Source organism: Leucopleurus acutus (genome assembly GCF_964270905.1).
Source record: "Leucopleurus acutus genome assembly, chromosome: 3".
In the NCBI taxonomy this organism is placed as follows: domain Eukaryota; kingdom Metazoa; phylum Chordata; class Mammalia; order Artiodactyla; family Delphinidae; genus Leucopleurus; species Leucopleurus acutus.
Window position 1 is genome coordinate 58,672,382 of NC_139145.1, and position 24,118 is coordinate 58,696,499.

At 43.8% G+C, this 24,118-nt stretch overlaps 1 protein-coding gene across 1 annotated transcript in view; it reads right to left on the bottom strand.

The window, feature by feature from the left end:
- Nucleotides 1-222: 222 nt before the first annotated feature.
- The window catches only part of LOC309958909 (uncharacterized protein), a gene marked incomplete at both ends in the record, with an annotated part of 97,705 nt that continues 73,809 nt past the window's right edge, over nt 223-24,118 (bottom strand). The window contains one exon of the mRNA XM_082835036.1: nt 223-533. Coding sequence (XP_082691162.1) covers nt 223-533 — 311 coding nt within the window. The remainder of the gene's footprint in view (nt 534-24,118) is intronic.

Here is a 24,118-nt window from a genome sequence, read left to right on the forward strand (position 1 = left end):
AAGCCAGAGTGGAGAGAGAGAGTTAACACCAGACTTAGTAAAGCTTTTAAGACAAAACTTGTTAAATGTGATCTAGACAGACATAGGGAACTTTCTGCAGATTTCTGAGGTCTATAAGAAAGGGCTCATGTGGATAGGAAAAAGGAGTAGGGAGTTGCTACATGGGAGAGATTTGCCATTATTACAAAAACTGGCTAAGTGGCTTGTTTCCATTAGATGACCTCACTGGTCACTGTTGTCAGTCGTGCTGTTCCCTTTCTCTTTTTTCTCCTGGGTCTTGTTACCCTTCTTCTTTTTCTTCTTTTTCTTGGTCTCCTCCTTTTTGCCGAAGGTTATGAAGTCACTTTTGTCAATTTGGCTGTTAGTAGGCTCCTGCCGGATGGAGATGATTGCAGGAGATCCTGGGATAATGAATTTGTCTGGCAACTCACCGGGACCAGATTGTTTGGGGTTGCCTGGTCCGTATTTAAAGGTCCAGCTGTTGCTGTTGACACCAGCACCGACTGGAGGGGACACCTCTCCTGCCTCTGGTTCTGCAAGACAAACCATCACAAGTCAGTCACAGAGTCAACATATGCTTTCCATATGCCACACCAGGAGCCTGAACACAGGAGAGGCTGCACAGATGGTCATGGCCCCCATGAAATCGTGAGTTATTTCTTCAAGCCTAGGGCAAGGCCAATGTTTGGAAACGATTTTTTTCACCAGAGGGTCCAGAAATCTAGGTTTCTAGTAACATATTTTTGGTTCTTTGTGAAGAATTTTCTAAAGAATATCTGGTTGTGATTACCCTGCCTGGGAGTGGGGCAGGAAATGTACTGGATTAAAGCAGAATATGCGATAAAGTACCTAGGAATAAATTTAACCAAGAAGACGAAAGACCTGTACACTGGAAACTTTACGACATTTATGAAAGAAATTGAAGGAGATAGAAACAAATGGAAAGATATTCCATGCTCATGGATTGGAAGAATTAATATTGTTAAAATACCCATACTACCCAAAGCAATCTATAGATCCAATGCAATCCTTATCAAAATTCCAATGGCATTTTTCACAGAAATAGAACAAACAATACTAAAATTTGTATGGAACCACAAAAGAACCCAGTAGCCAAAGCGTTTTTTAATTTTATTTTTTAGATTTATTTATGCATGCATGCATGCATGCCACATGGCATGTGGGATCTTAATTACCCTACCAGGGATCAAACCTGTGCCCTCTGCAGTGGAAGCATGGAGTCTTAACCATTGGAGCACCAGAGAAGCCCCAGCCAAAGAATTCTTGAGAAAGAAGAACAAAGTTGGAGGCACCAAGCTTCTAAACTATATTACAAAGCTATAGTAATCAAAACAGTATGGCATAAAAAGACACACAAATCATGGAAGAGAATACAGAGCCCAAAAATAAACACATGCCAAAATGGTCAGTTAATTTATGGCAAACAAGCCAAGAACATACAATGGGAAAAGGACAGTGTCTTCAATAAATGATGTTAGAAGAAATGGACAGCCACATATAAGAGAATGAAACTGGGCCTCTATCTTACACCATACACAAAAATTAACTCAAAAATGGGTTACAAACTTGAACATAAGACCTGAAACCATAGAACTCCTAGAAGAGATCATAAGCAGTAAGCTCTTTACCATCAGTCTTAGCAATGATTTTTTTGAATCTGATAACAAAAGCAACAAAAGCAAAAATAAACAAATGATACTACATCAAACTAAAAAGCTGCTGCACAAAGAAGGAAACCAACGAAATGAAAAGGCAACTTACAGAATGGGAGAAAATATTTTCAAATCCTATATCTGATAAGGGGTTAGTATCCAAAATATATAAAGAAGTCATAGAATTCAATATTAAAAAAACTCCAAACAATCTGATTGAAAAATGGAAAGAAGATCTGAATAGACATTTTTCCAAAGAAGACATACAGATGGCCAACAGGTATGTGAAAAGGTGCTCAATGTCACTAATCATCAGAGAAATACAAATCAAAACCACGATGAGCTATCACCTCACACCTGTTAGAATGGCTGTTAACAAAAAACCTAGAAATAGGGCTTCCCTGGTGGCGCAGTGGTTGAGAGTCCGCCTACTGATGCAGGGGACACGGGTTCGTGCCCCGGTCTGGGAAGATCCCACATGCTGCGGAGTGGCTGGGTCCGTGAGCCATGGCCGCTGAGCCTGCGCGTCCGGATCCTGTGCTCCACGGCGGGAGAGGCCACAGCAGTGAGAGGCCCGCGCACCGCAAAAAAAAAAAACTATAAATACAAAGTGTTGGTGAGGGTATGGAGAAAAGGGATCCCTTGTCCACTGTTGGTGGGAATGTAAATTGGTGTAGCCACTATGGAAAAGAGTATGGAGATTCCTCAAAATATTAAAAATAGAGCTAGCATATGATCCAGCAATTCCACTTCTGGGTATGTATCTAAAGAAAGCAAAAAACACTATCTTGAAAAGATATATGTACCCCCATGTTCACTGCAGCATTATTTACAATAGCAAAGATATGGAAGCAATTTAAGTGTTCATCGATGGATGAATGGATAAAGAAAATGTGATACACACACACACACACACACACACACACACACACACACAGCTGAATTTTATATATATATATAATTCAGCCATAAAAAAGAATGACATCTTGCCATTTGTGACAACATGAGTGGACCTCAAGGGCATTATGCTAAGTGAAATAAGTCAATATTTAAATATTTGACAAAATAACACCGAGAAAGACAAATACCACATGATCTCACTTATATGTGGAATCTAAAAAAACAAACAAAAAAACAATCTTATAGATACAGAAACAGATTGGTGGTTGCTAGATGGTGGTGGTGGTAGTGAAGGGTGCCAAAAGGTACAGACTTACAGTTATAAAATAAATAAGTCATGGGATGTAATGTACAGTACGGTAACTACAGTTAATAATACTGTATTGCATATTTGAAAGCTGCTAAGAGAATAGATCTTAAAAGTTCTCATCATAATAAAAAAATTTTTTTGTAACTATATATAGTGAGAGATGTTAGCTAGTCTTATTGTGATAATTTTACTATGTATACAAATATTAAATCATGTTGTACACCTGGAACTATTATGTGTCAATTATATCTCAATTAAAAATAAAAGATAAGATATATATAGGTACATGTAAAGTATTATAGGACCGAGAGGCAAAAATTATTAACTACACTTGAGAAAGTCAATTGAGATTCCAAGAGAGGTGAAATTTACGCTGAGACTTGAGAAAATGATTATGCATCCATAGGGGTTTCCAGTGCAAGACTTTCCCAAGAGTCTAGTTGGAAGACACACCATAAAGTATACCAATGACTTCTAGAAGAGTAGAGGTCAGAGCTAGAGAAGAAGAGTAATGGTCTGTCTGAGCAAAGTGATCCCAGTGGCCATGACATTGAAACCTTTTGGCATCACAGCAGTGTTCGGTGGAGCCATGGAAAGTTCTGCCAGATAAACAGTTTACGTTTGATTGTAGTTTGGGATTCTCTACATTTGCTACTTCCATCTCCTTACCTTCCACCATTTCTCAATCTCCTCTAATTTGGTATCCTTGAGCACTACTTTTCTAACATTGTTCATGGCAAGCTCACTGATTATATTACTTCCAAAACCAGTGGTCACATTTTAGTCTTCATCTTATTGAACTTCTCAGCAGCATTAATAATCCCCTTCTTGAAACACTTATTTTTTTATGAGTTCCGTATCAAACCATTCTCCTGACCACTCTCTCTGGCTGTTCTTTGGCAGTTTCCTCGCAGGATCCTCTTTACCTATGTATTGCAGCTTCCTTGGGTTTGGCCCTAGACCTTTTCTTCTTCTTTCTCTTCACTGTCTCCTTTTGGAATCTCAGCCTGTCCATGAGTAAACATACCATCTAAATATGCTGATGAGATACAAATGATACAAAATACTTAAAGCCCATAGGTCTCTCCAGTCTCATGTATCCAACTGCCTATCTGGTATCTCCTCTTGGCAGTCTCATGGGCAACTCAAACTGAAGGAATCTGAAATCAAACTCATGATTCCTCTCCTCTATTCCCTTCTAAATCTCTCATCTCAATCGATGATATGCCATTCACTCCAATGCTCAAGGCAGAAGCTTCATCAGAGCCATTATTCATTTTTCTCTATTCTTCATTTATAATATACCAACACCTGTCATTTCAGCCTCCTAAACATATCTAGACTTTGTCCTCTTCTCCCCATTTTCACTGCTGCTACCTTTTTTCAGGACGCGATTATCTTGTATGTGAATTACAACAATAGCCTCTTCCCTGTTCAGCCTGCTTCTACTTTTGCCTCTCTCTAACCTTCCACACATAGCCAGAGTCATCTTTATTCCTTAAAGTCTTTCTCCGTTTTTAAAATACTGAAGTATAACATGCACACAGTAAAAATCCTTTAAAAAATAGAAATTATTTTATATCACTCCCCTTGCTTAAAATTATTTGAAGGTTTTCTATTGCCTTGAGAGGAAAAAAAAAAAAATCAACCTCCTTAACATGGTATACAAAGCCCTTCAATAGCCTGTTATCTTTTATTCTCCAATTTCACCTACAAGTGTCTCTCTTACCACTATCCTCCAGCCACACAGGTTTTCTTTCAATTCCTCAACACCCCTTGGGATTGTTTTTGCCTCAAAATCTGTACACATACGGCTTCTTTTTGCCTAGAATGGTCTCCCCTCCATGCTTAGCATGACTCCTCATTCTTCAAGTCTGTGCTTAATCGAAACCTCTTCAGAGAGGTATTCTATGACCATCCTAGCCAAGCAGCACCCCCTTCACCTCTATCCCTATCACTGTAAGGTCCAGAGAAACAGAAAATATGTATTTATTTTTGAATGTTTAAAAAAATTTTGACTGGAGTACAGTTGATTTACAGTGTTGTGTTTCAGGTGTACGGCAAAGTGAATCAGTTATACATACACATATATCCACTCATTTTTTTTTTTGGATTCTTTTCCCATATACGCCAGAGTATTGAGTACGTTCCCTGTGCTATACAGCACGTTCTTTTTAGTAATCTATTCTGTAAGAAAATATAACTGTTTTATTCACCAATGTGTAGCCAGTGTCTAGCACAATTCCTGGCCCATAACAGGTGTTTGATAAATACTTGCTGGATGGATGAATGAAAGGACTGATGTGAGAAATGGAAGTGGTGCCCACGCCTTAGCAGATCAAATAAGTTTCCATTGCCGCACTTTGGAGTCCCTAAAGACAACCAGGAAATGCACGTGAAGTGCTGAGACTGACTCCAGCACAATGAAAGAGCTCAACAAATGGAATCACACATGGGCAACTATACATGGCGCAGCTCTCAGGGCTAGGACGGCAGGGTAAGGATATTGCAAATTTAGTCCAAATACCAGCAGACTGTAGGGAAAGGGAGTAAGAGAGTTTCTTTTCTCTCATAAACCCCTTTGCTACACCATGCTTCCCCTGGCAGAGCTGACACTATAGCTCTTTGGACATAGGGCTATCGGTATTTTTTCTCTGAGACTGATGTCTTTGATTCGTCTAAGATAATCAAATCTGCAACTGACCTCAGCCAGAATCTGCCTGTTGACCTTTCAAATACAGGCCCTGCCCCTGAGAGACTGAGACAAAAGTGAGAAATGCAATTAAAAGCCTCTGACTTGGCGTCTAGGAGAACTGGGTTTCAACACCACTCCGTAGTCCTTTAGCTGCTCTCACAGAGTCCAGGATGGAAAATTTTCTGACCACAGCCAGGACTCCGTATGAGGCCTTTAGGACTGTCATCTGGAGATGCAGAATTCAGAGATATTTTTATCTTGCAGAGTTAAAGGACCTTAATGGCCGTGCCTGTAGGCGGAGGGAGCCTCTCACAGCAGGATCCCTGAGAGTTGATGAGTTCTTTTACATGTCACTGAGCTTCCTCGGCCTTGGCTGGGAGTCTAGGTTGGGTCTGATTCAGCCTCCACTCCAAGGAGAATTCAGGTGCATCCTCCTCATATTCAGCTTCTGCAGAGCAGAACAAGATCTGGTTTCCCCAGTGCCTCCCGGATCCTTGTACCCAACCTGTTCTGGCTGATGTGTGTGCGAACATCTCTGAGGGTTCATTCAGGTGAAATAATGTCTTAAGGCTGTGACAAACAACATTTACTGACCTCCTAAATCTGAGTCCCTTTTGGCCAAGAGCACTGAAGCCCTTGGCCAGCTTCGCTTATAAAATGCTGTGACTTTGGGGCACAATCAAGGAGATGCTCCTCGATGAGAGTATCTCATGAGAAAGATGAAAAAGGAAGATGAGGAAAAGATGAGAAAGGAAGATGCACCTTTTCTACCCCTAACCCCAGCCCAGGGCCAGTCTCAGGTCAGTCAAGGGAATGTTTCTTCTTTCAGTGCTGTCTCCCTCTCCCGCTCTTGGGATCTCCCACAGGTCCCCTCCCCTCTGCTCCCAGGGACCCAGCTCACTGGCTCACAAAGACAAGACTGAGATGCAGCCATGACCCAAATGAATGGATCTATTACAGCCTGGAAAGAAGACTTCTGAGAGACATCAAGCGGCGGAGGATCAGCCCTTCCCTGACATTCAGATTACAACCCAATGGAATTCGAAAGTTTAATAGAGTATGATCATAATTATAGTAAAAGGTTTTGCCTTTTTTTTTTAATTGGCTGATTTCTCCACAGCAGGTATACATGTAAAAATATGAACAACATACACTTTTTGTTTTACAAAGGCATACAGATCTCCAGCTTTAAAAACTGCCCTATGGGGGTAGCTGACCACTTCACCTAATCCAATAACCCACTTTAGGCACTTCCCTTAGACACTGCCCAGGGTCTTTTGGGCAACATTCCCTACTTTCTTCTTTCATTCTAAACGAACTCTGGATGGAGTTTAGCCTCAGTGACTGGGAACAATTGAGCTGGAGGCTTCGCCAGTGCAGATGCCAGGGAAGGTCCTGAAGATTGTGAAGCAAATGCCAGACTTGTAAACCTACCCCCAACCCCTATTCTAATCTGCTCCTGACAATCAGCTAAGGCCAGGAGAGGTTTATCTGATTTACACAGACTTCCCCTAACGAAACCACCCACAGTCATTTTGACCAAGAATAGTACTTTCAGGAAAGTTTTTAGAGGGGCAAGGCTGGAGAATGTTGGAGGACTTTTAATCTTCTTTTCCTCTCCTCCTCTCGCTTTGCTCTTCTGAACTTGAGGGCTTGCCCTGGTTCTATCACTTAATGGTACATAGTCCTGGGCAATTTACATAAACGACTGAGCCTCAGTTGCCTCAGGCATAAAATGGAGGTGATCACCTTCCTGTCTTCATCAGGGTTATGAATTAGTTAACATTTACTCTGCCTTCCTATGTGCTAGGCACTGGGCTAAGCAGATCTGCATATGCTATATAATTTTTACTCCTCACAAGAACCATAGGAAGTAGATATTGCCAATATCCGTGTCTGCTTTATAGATATGTTGGTTTTATAAATGAAGAGACTGAGGACCGTTCGTCACAGGGTTACTAACTGGTGGAGTCTGGGACTCAAATCTAGGTAGTCTCACTCCAGTTACGAACGAGACCCACATCCTGAGCTGTATATGAAGGCCCTTTGAAAACCCTGAAGCATTATACAAATATAGCAATGGCTCTGGCTACATCTGTTTAGTCATCATTTGGGAGACAGCGATGCAGGCAGGAGCCTCTAAGAAAGAATCAATAGAAAGAAGTGTGGAGGTGGGGGGAGGGGTGGAGCTGCGGGAGTGAGTGCTCAGCTCTAGAAAATCGCAGCCCAGCCGGCAGGTTGCAGCCCTCCCCTTCGCTCCCCATTCATCCCTTTGTTACCATCTCTGGGATTCTGGTGCTGAGGTTAATAAAGAGCTTCCAGAAAACCCATCATTGTGATTAAAGCGGGGGACCATCTTGCCAGACAGCACTCTGGAGCCTGCCTACCGCCCACTCCGCTAGGTTCGTGCAGCCAGCAAAAGCTATTAAATGATTACAGCCGTTTCCGGCCCCACCAGACAGCTCCCCTGGACTGCTTGTTCTCCGGCGCGGGCTGCTGCTTCTGCTGCTGCCTCTGGCCGCGCAGGGGAGGGTCAGGGCACGGAAGGCTGTGCAGATTCTGGGTTTGCAAGTGACCACCCAGGCTTTCTGCACAGGGACACCTCGCTTCTCCTGGACTCCTTTCCCACCCCGCCAGCCACTGCGGCCCTTCAAGCAGCTCCAATTTCATTTGAGCCTTCTGTGGCTTTGAGCAACCATTTCTTCTGTGTGTGTGTGTCTTTCTCTCTCTGTCTCTCCCTTTCTTTCTCTACCAGAACTTGGCAGATTGTAGAATTATACACGCTCAGACCAAAACGCAAAAAGCATCTGCCATCAAACCCACTGAAAGACCAGGATGTAAAACATATCTCGCTCCCTCCCCACCCCCTATCCCACCATCTGTATGGTTTGTGGACTGCTTGGACAAGCTCCGCCTCCTCTCCCTCACTCGATCCTTTATGAACTGGGCAAAGTAAATCTGAGTAATTACAGCCCACAAAACACAGGAGAATGATGGCTGGAAACCCAAATCCTGTCCAGGATCAGAGACAGGGAAAGAAAGCAAAAACCACCTGGGCATTTCCCCACTGTTTCTTAGTCCTTCAGTTGACAGTGGAAAGAATTTTCCATGGAAACAGGGGAATGTAAAAATATACTCCCTGTTCTCTTTAAGACTTTAGGCCCTATAATCAGAATACTAGGCTTAAATCTGGCTACATCATGTAAATTACGTGATGTTTAGCAAATTCATTATCTCTGGGCCTCAGTTTTCATGTGTAAAGGAATAATACCATCCACCTCATAGGATTGTTACAGGATTAAATGTAATTATCCTTAGAGAGCATATAACACAGTGCCTAACATAAAGTGAAAGCTCACCACATTCTACCTGTTAGTAAGATCAGAGTAGCAGAAGAGTCACTAGTTTAAGGAATATCAATCGATTGCTTATTATGGGCCAGGTACTTTCTTAGGCACTTTATTAAGCACTTTGCATATACATATATTTTATATATATATATATTATAAAAAAATATATTTTTAAGATTTCCATTTTATAGATAAGGAAAGTGAAGGCTTAAATTACCGCAAGATTGTCTGCCCTGAATCAAACAGTGATTTGGTAATACAGCTGAAAAATTATTCTTGTACTGACTCCTCAGCTCAATATTAGAATTCTGACTTTTTTTTTACTTCTATTGAAGCCTTGGGGATGGGGGAGAAGACAGAGCTGAGCTGATTCACAGGCCTCGCATCCTGATCCCTACAGTAGCTGGGAAGGGATGGTATGTGTGTGTGATCAGAAGGTGGGCTTGGCGATGGGGAACTAATCCGATAGCCACTCCCCAGAGGCTGCCACTTCTGGGTGTTTCACCCGCTTAGGCTGGGCTGAGTGAGCTGGAAGAAGACTGTGTGGCTGTCTGGTGCCTCAGGCCACAGCTGGGCTAATTTTCAGTAATCTTGGAGCGGAAGGGATAAATACAGTGGCATATTTTTAAAGCCACAGCTCTTGCTTTGTGCCCAAAATAACTCTGCCATTTCTAGGTTGACTATAAAGACACCACGTGCTGAGAACCCAGATTCAAAAATTGGAATGGCTGGTCTCAAATCTTCCTAGCTCCCACAGCCAGCTAAAAAAACAAAATAAAATAACATTTCTTCTTTCTGTGACCCCGTCACCTAGGAGGGCTCAGGCTGCGTGGTTTTCTCTACCTTATTTTCTCTACCTTATTTCTCTACCTACTCGTCCCTAAAGTCCTCCAGGGTCTTGGGAGGGCAATTTCTTCTTACCATGTCCCCTGCCCCAGCTGCTGTTATAAGCTGGGGTAGCAGAATGCTTAAAATGAACGTTTGGGGGTCACACATTTTGAGTTGGATCTCAGCCTTAGCACTTATTTGTTGTGTAACCTTGAGCAAGTCACTCGGCCTCTCCGTATTCTTTCACATGTAAAACAAAGATAACAATATCCATCTAATGGGATTGCGATCATTAAAAAGAGACAATGCTCATAAATCACACAGAATAACATTTGGCATGCAGAAGCCGACATAGAGGATACGTATTATTACTACGCGGTAGTCCTCTAAGGAACCTGACTCCTCTAACAACTGATTCCTGGTTGCAGTACTTCCAGCAACTATTTTCCAGGGGCCCTCCTCCCATCAGGCTCTGCCCCTCCCAGGGATCATTAAAACTGGCTAGCTGTGAGTCTTCCAGCTTAGAAACAGTTGCTAGGTAGGGAGCTATGCTCCAGAGCCCTCAGAAACACGCAGGAAGGAGGCAGCTCAGGCAAGGTGGACAGCACCCTGGATTAGGTATCAAAAGCCATGGGTTCAAATTGCCGCTCCACGATTCCGCTTACTAGTCTTTTCTACTGCAGCGTTTGGGTGACAGTGACTTGTAGTTTCTTTATCTGTAAAATGGATATAGTAGCTACCTCCCAGAGGCACTGTTATCCATTCAACTAAATTTATTTATTATGTACAATAAATCAGACATGGTGCTAGGAATTAGGGTATAGGGTTATGAAGAATACTTGGACAGGTACCCTGCCCTCAAAGAGTTACAGTGTAGAAAAAGACAAGTAAATGAATAAATACAATATTGTTTTAAGGAATAAACAAGGTAGAGAAACTCTGACATCTTTATGGCATTAAACTCTCTAGAGAGTGTGTGCAGAGGTTAAGAGCACAAGAGCCTTGCTTCAGATCCTGGCCCCAACATTTACTAGACAGATGTGTGACCTTACTTAACCCTAGGTGTCTCAGTTTCCTAAGCATTAAAATGGGTATAAGAATAGACTTATCTCTGTGGGTGGTTATACAGATTAAAGGAGTTAATACATGTAAAGTGTTTAGAACAATACTTGGCTTGAGTGCACAAAACATGGTTTAAGTGCTCAATGCAGGTGAGCTATTACTGTTATTATTCACAAGTAAATTCTCTCCTTTCCATGCTCCAGTATTCTCAACCCTGAGGGCTAAGTCCCTTGAAGATGGTGTCACTGAGTTTAAGTGACAGAGAGGTGGGGGTTAGAGGGAGTGTATAACAAGTGCAGTCAACCTCAGATAAGAGAGCGCCAATCTGATATGTTCATACCCTAAAACCAATAATCCCACTTCTGAAAATTTATTCTATATAATCCTAGGAGTGCAAAATACATATGTATAAGAATGCGGGGACTTCCTGGTGGTCCAGTGGGTAAGACTCCATGCTCCCAATGCAGGGGGCCTGGGATCAATCCCTGGTTGGGGAACTAGGTCTCGCATGCACGCCGCAACTAAGAGATTCCTCATGCCGCAACTAAAGATCCCGCGTGCTGCAACAAAGACCAGGCACAGCCTAAATAAATAAATAAATATTTAAATAATAAAGAAAAAAGAATGTGTAAGTTGTTTAAAAAAACGAATAGGGACTTCCCTGGTGGTCCAGTGGTTAAGAATCTGCCTTCCAATGCAGGGAACGTGGGGTCGATCTCTGGTCAGGGAACGAAGATCCCACATGCCGCGGGGAAACTAAACCTGCCTGTCACAATTAGAGAGCCCGCACACCGCAACTACTGAGACCGTGTGCCGCCTCTCAACTAGAGAGAGGCCCGCGTGCCACAAGGAAGAACCTGCGCGCCACAACGAAAGATCCTGCGTGCCGCAACTAAGGCCTGATACAGCCAAACAAATATTTTTAAAAAACCATATATACCAATGGGAAACTGGATAAATAACATAATATAGACATACAACAATGTATGCCCTTATTAAAGAAGAATGAGGCAGGTCTATATGTAGTGACTTGGAAAGGTATTTGTTAAAAAATAAAAACAAGCTATATACTAATATGCATGATATTATCCCATTTTGCTTTTTGAAAGCCTACATATTTTTAATAGACATAGAAAAAACATTCATACATCAATTACATAATTAAAAATTAATTTGAAAAATATTTGGAAGAGTGACCCCTGGTGTAAACTCTGGACTCTGGGTGACGGTGATGTGTCAGCATAGATTCATCAACTGTAACAAATGCACGCTCTGGTGCTGGTTAACAATAGTGGTGGAGCCTGGGCAGGTGTGAGGACAGGAGCTTACGGGAACTCTCTGTACTTTCCACTCAATTTTGCTATGAACCGAAAACTGCTCTAAAGAAATAAAGTTTATTAATTAAAAAATATATTTGAAGCATACAGACAAAACTGTTAATGGTGGTTGCCTCACTAAAGGGGAGTGGAACGGAGGAAAACTTGAATATTTTCACATAAATGATGCTGTACTGTTTAATATTTACATCAACAATGTAACTGCGTATTATTTTATAATACAGTACTTTAAACTTTACAGTACAAAAAATCTGGGGGATACACACTAAGCTCTTGGTAGTGGATGACTGAAGTAAGGGAGTAAGGTGCTACCCATTTTTTAAATTAATTAATTATGGGCTTCCCTGATGGCGCAGTTGTTGAGAGTCCGCCTGCCGATGCAGGGGACACGGGTTCGTGCCCCGGTCCGAGAGGATCCCACATGCCGCGGAGCGGCTGGGTCCGTGAGCCATGGCCGCTGAGCCCGCGCGTCCGGAGCCTGTGCTCCGCAACGGGAGAGGCCCCAACAGTGAGAGGCACGCATACCACAAAAACAACAACAACAACAAAAAAACTAGCTCAAAAACTAGCTGAGGCAAAATGTCACTGCCCCAGGTAGCCTGCACCCAGGACCAGCTATGTAATTTGCAGGGTCCACTACAAAATGAAAATGGGGGGCCCCTTGTAAAAAATGATTAAGAACTTCAAGGCGGTGAGAGCATAGTATTAAACCAAACAGGGCATTTTCCAAGTGCCAGGCCCCATGCAGCAGCCTTGCCTGGACCCCAGAGCCCACCGCCGGGCTCCTCCTTCAGTACCGCAACCTGACAGTGACTCTTCACAGTGGTCTCACCCTGCCTGGCCCACGTGAAACTGGGTGAGGCATCACCATGTCACTCAGTGAGAGCACTGCGTCTGGTTTTCGTTAGGTTTTCACATTTTCTCTTCTCTGTCTTCCCCCCCACCCCGTACTTTGTCACAATCTGCTCTTCTTAAGATTTAGCAGCAATCCCAGGCTCTCCGTTGCTGTGTCCCTTTGCAGCCTTGAGCAACCATTTCTAGACAAACCGTGATACCTCTGCACTGAGGGTGTAAAACGGAGGTGCTGTCAGAATACTGCAGGGAGGAGGGCAGGAGAATGAGTGTCGTCGGGGAGAACCCTCTCCACCACCACCACCCTACGACTCTGTGCACCCTAAGACCATTCCATTTCATCTAGCAAAGACGTTGTGAATCCTATATACTGTGTGCCAGGTATTGTGCTAAGTGCCAGGTGTATTAAGCTGAGAAAATAGTAACGTGAGCTAAGCATTGTGCTAAGCATTTCATAGGCATCGCCTCACTTAATCCTTACAGCAGCCTTCAGTCTTTCCTTTTATACACATTAATAAATCTGAGGCACAGTGATGAAGCTGTACCACAGGGAGCTCAGGCACTGTGCAATGCCATGCTACCTCCCTTAAAAAGCTAACACAGGCAAAATTTAAACAAGTCTTCCCTTCACGCTCCACATTTTCTTAGACACGATCAAACCAAGTCCAGCAGAGTTACCTAAGAACATTTCCAAGGCCACGCCTTTTTACAAAAATGCTGCATTCATCACCCTCTTGGTCCCACATTTCTAGACACTCACCATTTCTAATCCCTGATTTAGGTGGAGGAAAACACTAGGTTGATAGCTTATGAATTTGTCTTGACACATTACAGGATGATTTTTGCAGATTCAGTAGAGCTAAGGAGGCTCAATAGAGGCTCCTTTCTTAAAAACAAACAAACAAACCTGGTGGCTCTCCACTGCCAGCAACTGAATGAAAGTTCTAATTCTTTAGCAGGATTGTTAAAGCCCAACAAAATCTGACACCAGTCCAGCTTTCTGATCTCATTTCCCAACAGTCCTCCACCTTACCCCGCCCATCAAATGCACTCATTCTGTTCACCCAGAATATGCCTTCTGGGTTTAAGGCTCACATACGCGCATGTATTGTTCCCTTTGTCTGGAACTCTCTTTCTTCCCGCATTCTATGTACCATCCTTCAATACCCAGTATTGAATGCCACATACTCTTTGATCTGGTCCCCTAAATTCCCAATTCCATCTTCTGGGCTCCCACAATACCTAACATTCATGGTTGCTGAGGGAGGGTTTGAGCCCTGTGAAAACAATTAAAGAGGTCCTTGTCGGGAAAGATGAACCCGCTGACCATATTTACATGGGGTTTGCATGGATTACAACATAGATAGACTCTGGGTCCCATTCTGGACCGACACGCTTCCTTATTGGACCTGCCTATACATGGCACTATTACGGTCCTGACACTGTAATATTTCCACCTTATTTCTTTACATTTCTGTCTCCCCCACTAGATGATGAGGACAGGACTGTGTTATATTTAGTATCGTATTCGCATCACCTAGAACAAAGACTGGCTGTAAGTAGGTACTTAACAAATGTTTGTTTAATGACTATAGGAAGTTCCAACCAAATTCTACACTGAAGCCAAGCCAAGGAGAGCACCCTTGGACGGGATAGTCTAATACTTTATGTGTGTGTGTGTGCGCGTGTGAGAGAGAGAGAGAGAGGGAGAGGGAAGGAGGGAGGAAGAGAGAGGATATGAATGAATGAATGAATGAAGGGGTATTTTAAAAGAGGATGCTTCTAGTGGTGGTGGTTAATGGTAAAGTTCTAGGGACCTGCCTGTTAGGTGAGTTTTGTGATGATCTTCCTAGTGCCCTTCAAATCACAACCATTTAGAAGGCTAGTATCTGGGCTTCCCTGGTGGCTCAGTGGTTGAGAGTCCACCTGCCGATGCAGGGGACACGGGTTCGTGCCCCAGTCCAGGAAGATCCCACATGCCGCGGAGCGGCTGGGCCTGTGAGCCATGGCCGCTGAGCCTGCGCGTCCAGAGCCTGTGCTCCACAACGGGAGAGGCCACAACAGTGAGAGGCCCGCGAACCACAAAAAAAAAAAAAATAGAAGGCTAGTATCTTGGAGGCAAGGTTGTGACCCTGAGTGTGAAAAGACCAAGGAAACTAATTTATATCTCTAAGTGCCCAGAATTAGAGAGAGCACACTGAAAAGCTCATCTTCCCTACAGAAATTTCCCCAAGGCAGGTGTTTAGAATCAATTTATACTTGGTCCAACAAAGGGAAATTGACATGACACTGATCATTGACTAGAAACACAACCCCTCTGGCTGCAGATTGAGGGACAGCAGTCCCATCGACATCTTAGTGACACAAGGAGCCTCTAGGGGATGCTGGCCTCCAAGGAGAACCTTCCATGGGTCTCATGGCTAGTCACTGTCAGAGGCAAGAGGGTGATTTAGTCTCCAGTCAGAGCTGCTGAGAGTGCTGAGATGCTCCAGGCTTTGGAAGTGCTTAGCCTGTTAGGATCTCAAGGAGGTAGCTAGTGTGAGAATAGGTTTGTTAGGCAAAATGCTCCTAAAAAACAAACAAACAAATCCTGAATGCATGTGTATCCACAGAATTGGCCTACAACCACCCTGCCCCTGACACAGGAGGCATCCCTGAGGAAAAGTGAGATTTAGAAATAGTGACTGACTTTTTTTGCTAGCTACCATGCCCTTTATTCATTTATTTATTTTATTTTAAAATATTTAATTTTTTGGTTGCGCCGCGCGGCATGTGGGATCTTAGTTCCGCGACCAGGGATCAAACCCGCCTCCCACCCCCCCACCCCTGCATTTGAAGCATGGAGTCCTAACCACTGGACTGCCAGGGAATTCCCTGGATTGTGTTTCCTGACTGCGCCAAATTAGCATCAACAGTTACTGTTCTTTCATGACATACCTCTTACCTAATTAATTCTCTTTCTCTGCTCTAGCTCAGCCAATCGAACCAGGACAGTTCCCCTTCCTCACTAAGGGAGAGGTCTGCCATTCTTGATTTTCTTCCCTTGCATTGCTAGAGGCCCTGTGGTATTCTTCCCTTGCATTGCTAGAGGCCCTGTGGTATTCTCCAGAACTTCTTTACCAATAATAAGCCTGATTCTGAACTTTGATTTCCTCAGTTGGCCCCATGCATCGATTCCTAATTAGCTAAGGTCTGGAGAGAAAGCGGGTGATGGATATGTCTCCAGCAAACTTCTGGCAATTAATAGCTTTTAAAAGGCTTTTAAAGTCTAGTCCACACTGACTACACCCTCTTCAGGGTCCTAATATGCACCTTATTTTACCTTCGTCTCTACTGAAATTTACACACAGACACACACAGCCACTGCTGCCTGCACATAAATGACTCTGAGGTAGGCAGGATAATGGTGCCCCAGAGATGCCCAGGTCCTAGGAACTCCTGAAACCTGTGAATATGTTATGTTACATGGTAAAAAAAGACTTTGCAGATGTGATTAAATTAAGGATCTTGTGCTAGAGTGATTATCCTGGATTATCTAGGTGGGCCCAATGTAATCGCAAGGGTCCTTACAAGGGAAAGAGGGAGGCAGGGGAGTCAGAGTGAGATTAGCAGATGCTACGTAGCTGGCTTTGAAGATGGAGCAAGGAGCCACTAAGCCCAGAAATGAAGGCAGCCTGAGAGCTGGAAGACAAGGAAAAAGGTCCTCCCCTAGAGCCTCCAGAAGGAATGCAGCCCTTCCAACACACTGATTTTTTTTTTTTTTTTGGCTGCTTTTTGGGTGGGTCTTCGTTGCTGCACGTGGGCTTTCTCTAGTTGCAGTGAGCGGGGGCTACTCTTCGTTGTGGTGTGCAGGCGTCTCACTGCGGTGGCTTCTCTTGTAGCAGAGCTCAGGCTCTAGGCACGCGGGCCTCAGCAATTGTGGCTCGCAGGCCCTAGAGCGCAGGCTCAGTACTTGTGGCACACGGGCGCGGTATGTGGGATCTTCCCGGACCAGGGCTCGAACCCGTGTCCCCCTCATTGGCAGGCGGATTCTTAACCACTGTGCCACCAGGGAAGCCCCAACATGCTGATTTTTAACCCAGAGAAACCCGTTTTGGACTTCTGGTTTCCAGAACTATAAGGTAATAAATTTGTATTGTTTTCAATCACCCAGTTCGTGGTCATTCATTATGGCAGCCCTAGGAACTAATACAGATTTTGGTATCTGGAAGTGGAGTGTTGCTGTTACAAATAAGTAAAAATGTAAAAGTGGCTTTGGAATTGGGCAGTGGGCAGAGACTGGAGGGCTTTGAGGAGCATGAAGAAATTGCCTGGATTACCTTGAAAAGACTGTTAGTAGAAATATGGATATTAATGACTCTGCCAGAGAGGACTCAGAAGTGAGGAGTATGGTAGAGAAAACATATATTGTCTTGGGGAATACCTAACTTGTCATGAACAGACTGTTGTAGAAATATGGACATTAAAGGTGCTGCCAGGGAGGGCTCAGATGGAAATGAGGAACATGTTATTGGAAACTGAAGGAAAGTGGATCCTTGTTACATAGTGGCAGGAACCTACCTACATTTTAGCCAGCAGTAAAACCCATTTTGTACTTCTGACCTCTAGAACTGTAACATAATAAATCTGTATTGCTTTAAGTCACAAGGTTTGCAGAAACTGATTACAGCAGGAATGGGAAAATACTATAGACCCCTACAGTCGGCCTGGAACTCAGACAGTGAATAGTCTTCTCCTAGTTACCCAACTATTCGCTTCACCTGGCAAGTGGGACAAAGTAGTGTATTATTTAAATGCATAGAGTTCAGCAGCAGGCAGACATGGGTTCAAATATAGCCTCAGCCATTGCTATTCCCTGATGAGTTCAACAAATATTTATTAAGCACCATCATGTACTAGACAGCTGCCTCAATACTGGGAATATAATAGTGAGCAAAAAACACCAACTAGATGTAAGGAAGGATGACTGTAAGGAAGTCATTTAATTCCTGGGAGCCTCAATTTTCCTAATCTAGAACATGGGAATAATAATCACTTCTCTCTTGTTTAAGGACGCAATACATGTAAAGTCCTTATCACAGTTCTCCATAAATAACAGCTATTATATAGTCTTCCTTTCTCTTGTTCTAAAATACTATTTCTACAACCCAGGGGGGCAACAGCACAGGATTCAAAAACTTTGAAACTTCAACGACAAAGACCCTCCAACTGACACACACACCTCCCTACTAATAGGCATTAGCTGAGAGAAGGGAACTTCTGCTAACTTCTAATATTCCTTGCTCATCATCACACACAGAGCCAGCCTCAGGCTCAAGGGCATCCATCTCAGGGCTGTTTACACATCTGGTGATGCCCTTCTCCCCCCAAAACTCTGACATGGAGCTTGGTGTGCATCTAACATAAGTCATTTACACTGGCTGAAGCTTCTAGCTTTGTCACAGACCTTTGGGTGACACCAGGTGACTATGGAAACAGACATATGACATATGTGTGCTTGGGTAAGACAGTATCTATGACGCAGAGTCAAAGAAAATAAGAGAGGTGACTTGGGGAATGTCACCTCACTACTCAGCTTGGCCCACGATGTCACCTAGAGCAACAGCTCTGGACACGGGATTGGGCCAATGTTGGAAGTAAACCCAAGCTGGCAGGCTTTCTTGGACCATCAACAACAAACTTGTTTGTTCAGACTTTCTGTACAGGACAGGCTTTCCTTCTTTTTAAAGTCTGTTTGGTTGTTTTTCACATGCAATCGCAGCTAGAATCGGGAGGCTTAGGGTACTCTGCTTGGGATTCAGCAGCCCAGGGACACGACTCTAGCAACAATAAACTTCCCATCATTCTTGTTGTCTTGTGGATGCAAATTTGGTTCCTGAAAGTTACCTTTTCACACCCTAACCTTCTGTAGTTAACCTCTTCAGTCTGACTTCTACAAAGCTCTCCATTTCCTATTTTAAAACTATGCAAAAACATCCTTTTTTTCCCTTTGTTTCCTTTGGTACTGCCATCCTCAGGACTGCCTTCTCACATCCTTCACCTAGCCCACTGCCTTGGAGTTAGACCTTTCCAGGCAGCGTACTGCTGGGGAAGCTCTTGGTCTCACTGAGATGAGAGTGGAACAGTATCCATCTCTTCTCCCTGTCCTTTCTATAACTGTGGGTAACAAGCTCCAAGTGCTGAGGCAGAGAGAGGCTCCTCTCCAGCCCACAGGCTCATTTCCAGGCCTCCTGGCACTGACTGAGCTCTCTTATGACCCTCCCCTAGAGGCCCCTAGTCTCCAGCCAGTGCTTGACCTGAATATGTTTCTCCAGGTTAGGCAATGACCTTCTCAACTGCAAAGCTAACTGCCTCTGAGAAAAAGAACTTTTCAAGTTCTTTTGGAATCTGGACTGAGTTGCTCTGAAAATATTTGTCATTAAAGATCCTTGCTGTTGCTGGGGACCAGCTCTTGTTTCTAGTTTACTAGAATCAGTGAGGCTGAGGGCAACGCCTGCTGGAGCTGCAAAGCTTAAAGGCATTACAAGTTATCACTACCCCTCTGCCCTCAAACCAGGCCATAAATAGGTCTTTCTTGTCCAAGCACCTCCCAGGGAGGCGCTCCAAGCCCACCAATTCTTATACAATCCAAGCACTCTTTCCCACAGAATGAACTGCTGACCGTCACCCGCCACTTCCGCTTCCCCACAAAGCTCTCAAACATACAGGTGGCCTGTTGTTTTTGAGCCAAGTCAGGTAGCAGAGTTGGTAACACACACACACACACACCCTTCCTTGGTCCCTGAGACCCTAGGATCTCCCCAACAGAAACTTGAATTTCCCTTTCGATAAGGGGCTTAAAAATTCAGCTACAGTACAGCCACTATGGAGAACAGTATGGAGGTTCCTTAAAAAACTACAAATAGAAATACCATATGACCCAGCAATCCCACTACTGGGCATATACCCTGAGAAAACCATAATTCAAAAGGAGTCATGTACCAAAATGTTCATTGCAGCTCTATTTACAACAGCCCGGAGATGGAAACAACCTAAGTGCCCATCATCGGATGAATGGATAAAGAAGATGTGGCACATATATACAATGGAATATTATTCAGCCATAAAAAGAAATGAAATTGAGCTATTTGTAATGAGGTGGATAGACCTAGAGTCTGTCATACAGAGTGAAGTAAGTCAGAAAGAGAGACAAATACCGTATGCTAACACATATATATGGAATTTAAGGGAAAGAAAGGTCATGAAGAACCTAGGAGTAAGACAGGAATAAAGACACAGACCTACTAGAGAACGGACTTCAGGATATGGGGAGGGGGAAGGGTGAGCTGTGACAAAGCGAGAGAGAGGCATGGACATATATACACTACCAAACGTAAGGTAGATAGCTAGTGGGAAGCAGCCGCATTGCACAGGGAGATCAGCTCGGTGCTTTGTGTCCACCTAGAGGGGTGGGATAGGGAGGGTGGGAGGGAGGGAGATGCAAGAGGGAAGAGATATGGGGATATATGTATATGTATAGCTGATTCACTTTGTTATAAAGCAGAAAATAACACACCATTGTAAAGCAATTATACCCCAATAAAGATGTTAAAAAAAAAAAAAGAAGAAAATCTGTTCCAGCATTTTAGAATAAAATTTTGTTCCCCCCCCCCCAAAAAAGAAATTCAGCTACAAAGGACGGTGTGTAGAGAAAGCTAGAAGGGAGGGTTATTCAGAAACTCTCCTGTCCCAAGCAACACTCAAACAAAAGAATGAAGTGTATTATTTTCCTAAGACATACACAGAAGTTGTTTCTCATGATGAAGTTTGCAGAGGCCAGACTGTACTGCTCCAGTGGCTCATTAGATGGATCAATGATAACCAAAGGACTGTAATGAGTCTCCATTTCCTGACCCTGCATTAGCTGCTTCTCTGCATCTGTGGGATTTGAAGGAAACTGCAGCCTAAGAGAACAGTTCCTGCCCCTCCTCTCTCCTCACTACACTCTCCTCTCCAAAATGTATGCCCAGGAGCACACGTCTGAGTGCACAAGGGACTCGATTTTCAGGAGGCACATGATCTGTTGTGGGTCTCTGACATAGAAGAAATTCTTTTACTATGTATCACGGCCCCAATCCTGACTGTATCCTGCCCAGGGCTACTGAACCTGGAAGAATGGGTGTAGGAAAAATGAGAGAGGTGCAGGGAATACAGGGTGGAGGGAAAGAAATATCTCAGAATCTATTTATTGAACAGAAACTTTTGATTTCAGGAAAAGCAGGAATTCTTCATTCTAGTTTTTTATTTACATGACCATTAAAAATAGAGGTGCAGAGTGTTCTCCTAAGAAGGGGTTGAAGAAAGTCACGGATGGAGCCAGCAGAGACTTAAACTTCCTGGCTTCTCCTGGGTAGAGAATTCTAATTCCCCTTCTCACACCACCTCCCTCCCTCCCTCCAGGCCAGGTCAGAACACACAAGATAAGCTACATAGAGAACTCCAACAGACATGATGAGCTCCACGCCCCCGGAAGGTAAAAGTGTATCTTACACAACGACTTACTTTCCTCAGCTACTAGACACAACTAAGGCAAGCTGGCACTCCTGGGCTGGGAGATGCAAGGTGAGAGTGGAGGATACTGACGGGAGGGAGCTGCTCCACCCACATAGATCGCAGATCTTATTTTTTTTTTCCTGATAAAGATATGCACACATCTCCCAGGACTATCGTTGCCATGACAACAGCAGAAGTTGAGGGTGAGCAGGTTAGTGGAACGGCATGCTTTCTAAATTCTCAAACAAGGCCTGAGGCTGCAGTCACTCATGATGTGGAAAAATGCATGTTGACGGTACTCCTCTATGGATTCCCCCAAATTTAAGGATCATGGCTTCTTTCTGGGGGAGAATCAGAGATGGAGTCTCCATGGAGCCCCTCCGTGGGGAGGTGATTTAGTCAGGGAGGTAGGAATCCCTAAGACAAATAAGAGCATGAATCTCCCTATAAAACTAGGGCACATAAACTGTCCGTCTTCCACAGAGTAAAGAGATGCAGCAAACCAGGGCAAAAACAATCCCCCGAGGACACAAAAAGGCGCTTTAAAAAAAATCTGCTCTATAATAAAGCCTTCCCACAGAGACTACTCAGAACAACTCAGACCTAAATTCTGAAGCTGAAGGATAGACTCATACCTTGAAAAATCATAAAAATAACTACCATTTACTAAACAGTGTTCTCCAGGCTGTGTGTATTATCTCATTTAATTCTTGCCAACAACGCTGTAAGGTAGACACTACTACTATCTCCATTTTACAGAGAAAGAAACTGGGACTCAGAAAAGTTATGTAATGGTCCCAGGAACACACAATTGCTGGGCTTCCTGTAAGAATCATAAACAGATGGCTTCCCTGCATGGTTTCTGAGCCTCCAAAGGTATCAGACAATCTCAGAAATATTTACTCTCAACTCTATAACCTTAGGGTTCATCAGGATCACTTGGAGGCCTCCTTAAAGCACAGATGGCCGGGCCCCAGCCCGAGAATTGCAGATTTGATACGTATTGTCAGTGTGGCTCTGGGAACCATACCTTGAGAACCCCTGTGCAGTCACTCTAAACTAAGCTTCTCTATACAGATGAACCTGTTTGCAAGCCAGAAATAGAGACACAGACGTAGAAAACAAACGTATGGACACCAAGGGGGGAAATCGGGGGTGGGCTGAATTGGGAGATTGGGACTGACATATATACACTAACTAATATGTATAAAATGGATAACTAATGAGAACCTGCTGTATGGCACAGGGAACTCTACTTCACTGTACAGTAGAAACTAACACAACATTGTAAAACAACTGTACCCCCGTAAAAAAAAGAGACAGAGATAATGCAGGCAACAACACAGAAGAATGAAAGCCCCCCCCAAAAAAATAAAATAAAAAAATAAACTAAGCTTCTCTAAGGAAACCTCATGGCCTTAGTTGCCTCACCTACCTAATTAACCTTTCACACTTCAGCCCCAGATCCTCTGGGGTGTTCCTTGAAAAGCTATAATGTTATCTTTGGCAGTGTTGTGCATTTCGGAATTCCTCCACTGACGAATTCTTTGGCTGAGCTCTGAGCTCTTTTGAATTCTGAGCTCTTCTGAAAATAGCGAATATCTCTCACTCTAAAATTAATTTACTGCTGCCTTAGGTAAGTCCTGAGATCCCATGAAGTGTAGAAAGAGGAGCCTGGAAGGACCAGACAAGATAGCAAAGCAGCCAGGGGCCCTGAAGCCAGACTAGCTCTCTTGAAGGCAGGGACAGTCTTTCTATAACCTCTTGGGATTCTCTCTAGGAACTGTCACAAGAGGGCACTCATTAAACCCTGTTCAGAGCTTGCACACTGAGAACGTTAAAAGAGTTGTAAGCACGAATGACTGGCCCTTTAATGCCCTCAGCCCCCCAACACACTCCTCCATCTGAAGGATGACTGTGTGCTGTGCACTCCCTACTCAGCTCCTTTTCTTTCCCTGTTCAGTCTCACTGAGCTGCCGAGGAAATAAGAAGCCTGTGGTCCAGGTCTGCTCACACAGAGGCAAGGCTGGAGAAAGTGGCCAACAATTGGGATTAACAGACTTAATGCCCGACTTGTTTATCCTGCAGGAAACATCACCTGGTGATGTCCCCATTGATCCCTTCAGAGCGTGGCATCTTAGCCTAGGCTTCTGTGGACTGTGAAAATGAATGAACAGTGTGCGGACATAGCCAAAGAATTCATCAGTAGGGAAAAACAACTACAAAGAACACATGTGAGGGGGGATCGGTCACAGCAGGCCTCTCTCTATTCCCATGGCTGCCACTGTTGCAGGTGTTGGTGTCAGAAGGTGCCGGTTCCTGAGAAGGTCTCAGACACAAGTGAAAGGAGACTCAGGCGCCACTAGGAAGCCTTTTGGAAGCAACTGCACTTTCGTCATGAAACACTAAGGGCAACAGAATCAGTGAAAGGCAGGTTCTACTTGGGAATGAAAGCAACCAAGTTTTTTTCCTTTTTCTCAGGCAGAACTGATAAATTCTCCTCATGCCATCTCCAGGAGGGTGGCTGGGGGTGACGGGACTGTACAGATGTCAGGATGACCCAGACAACCTTAGAGGGT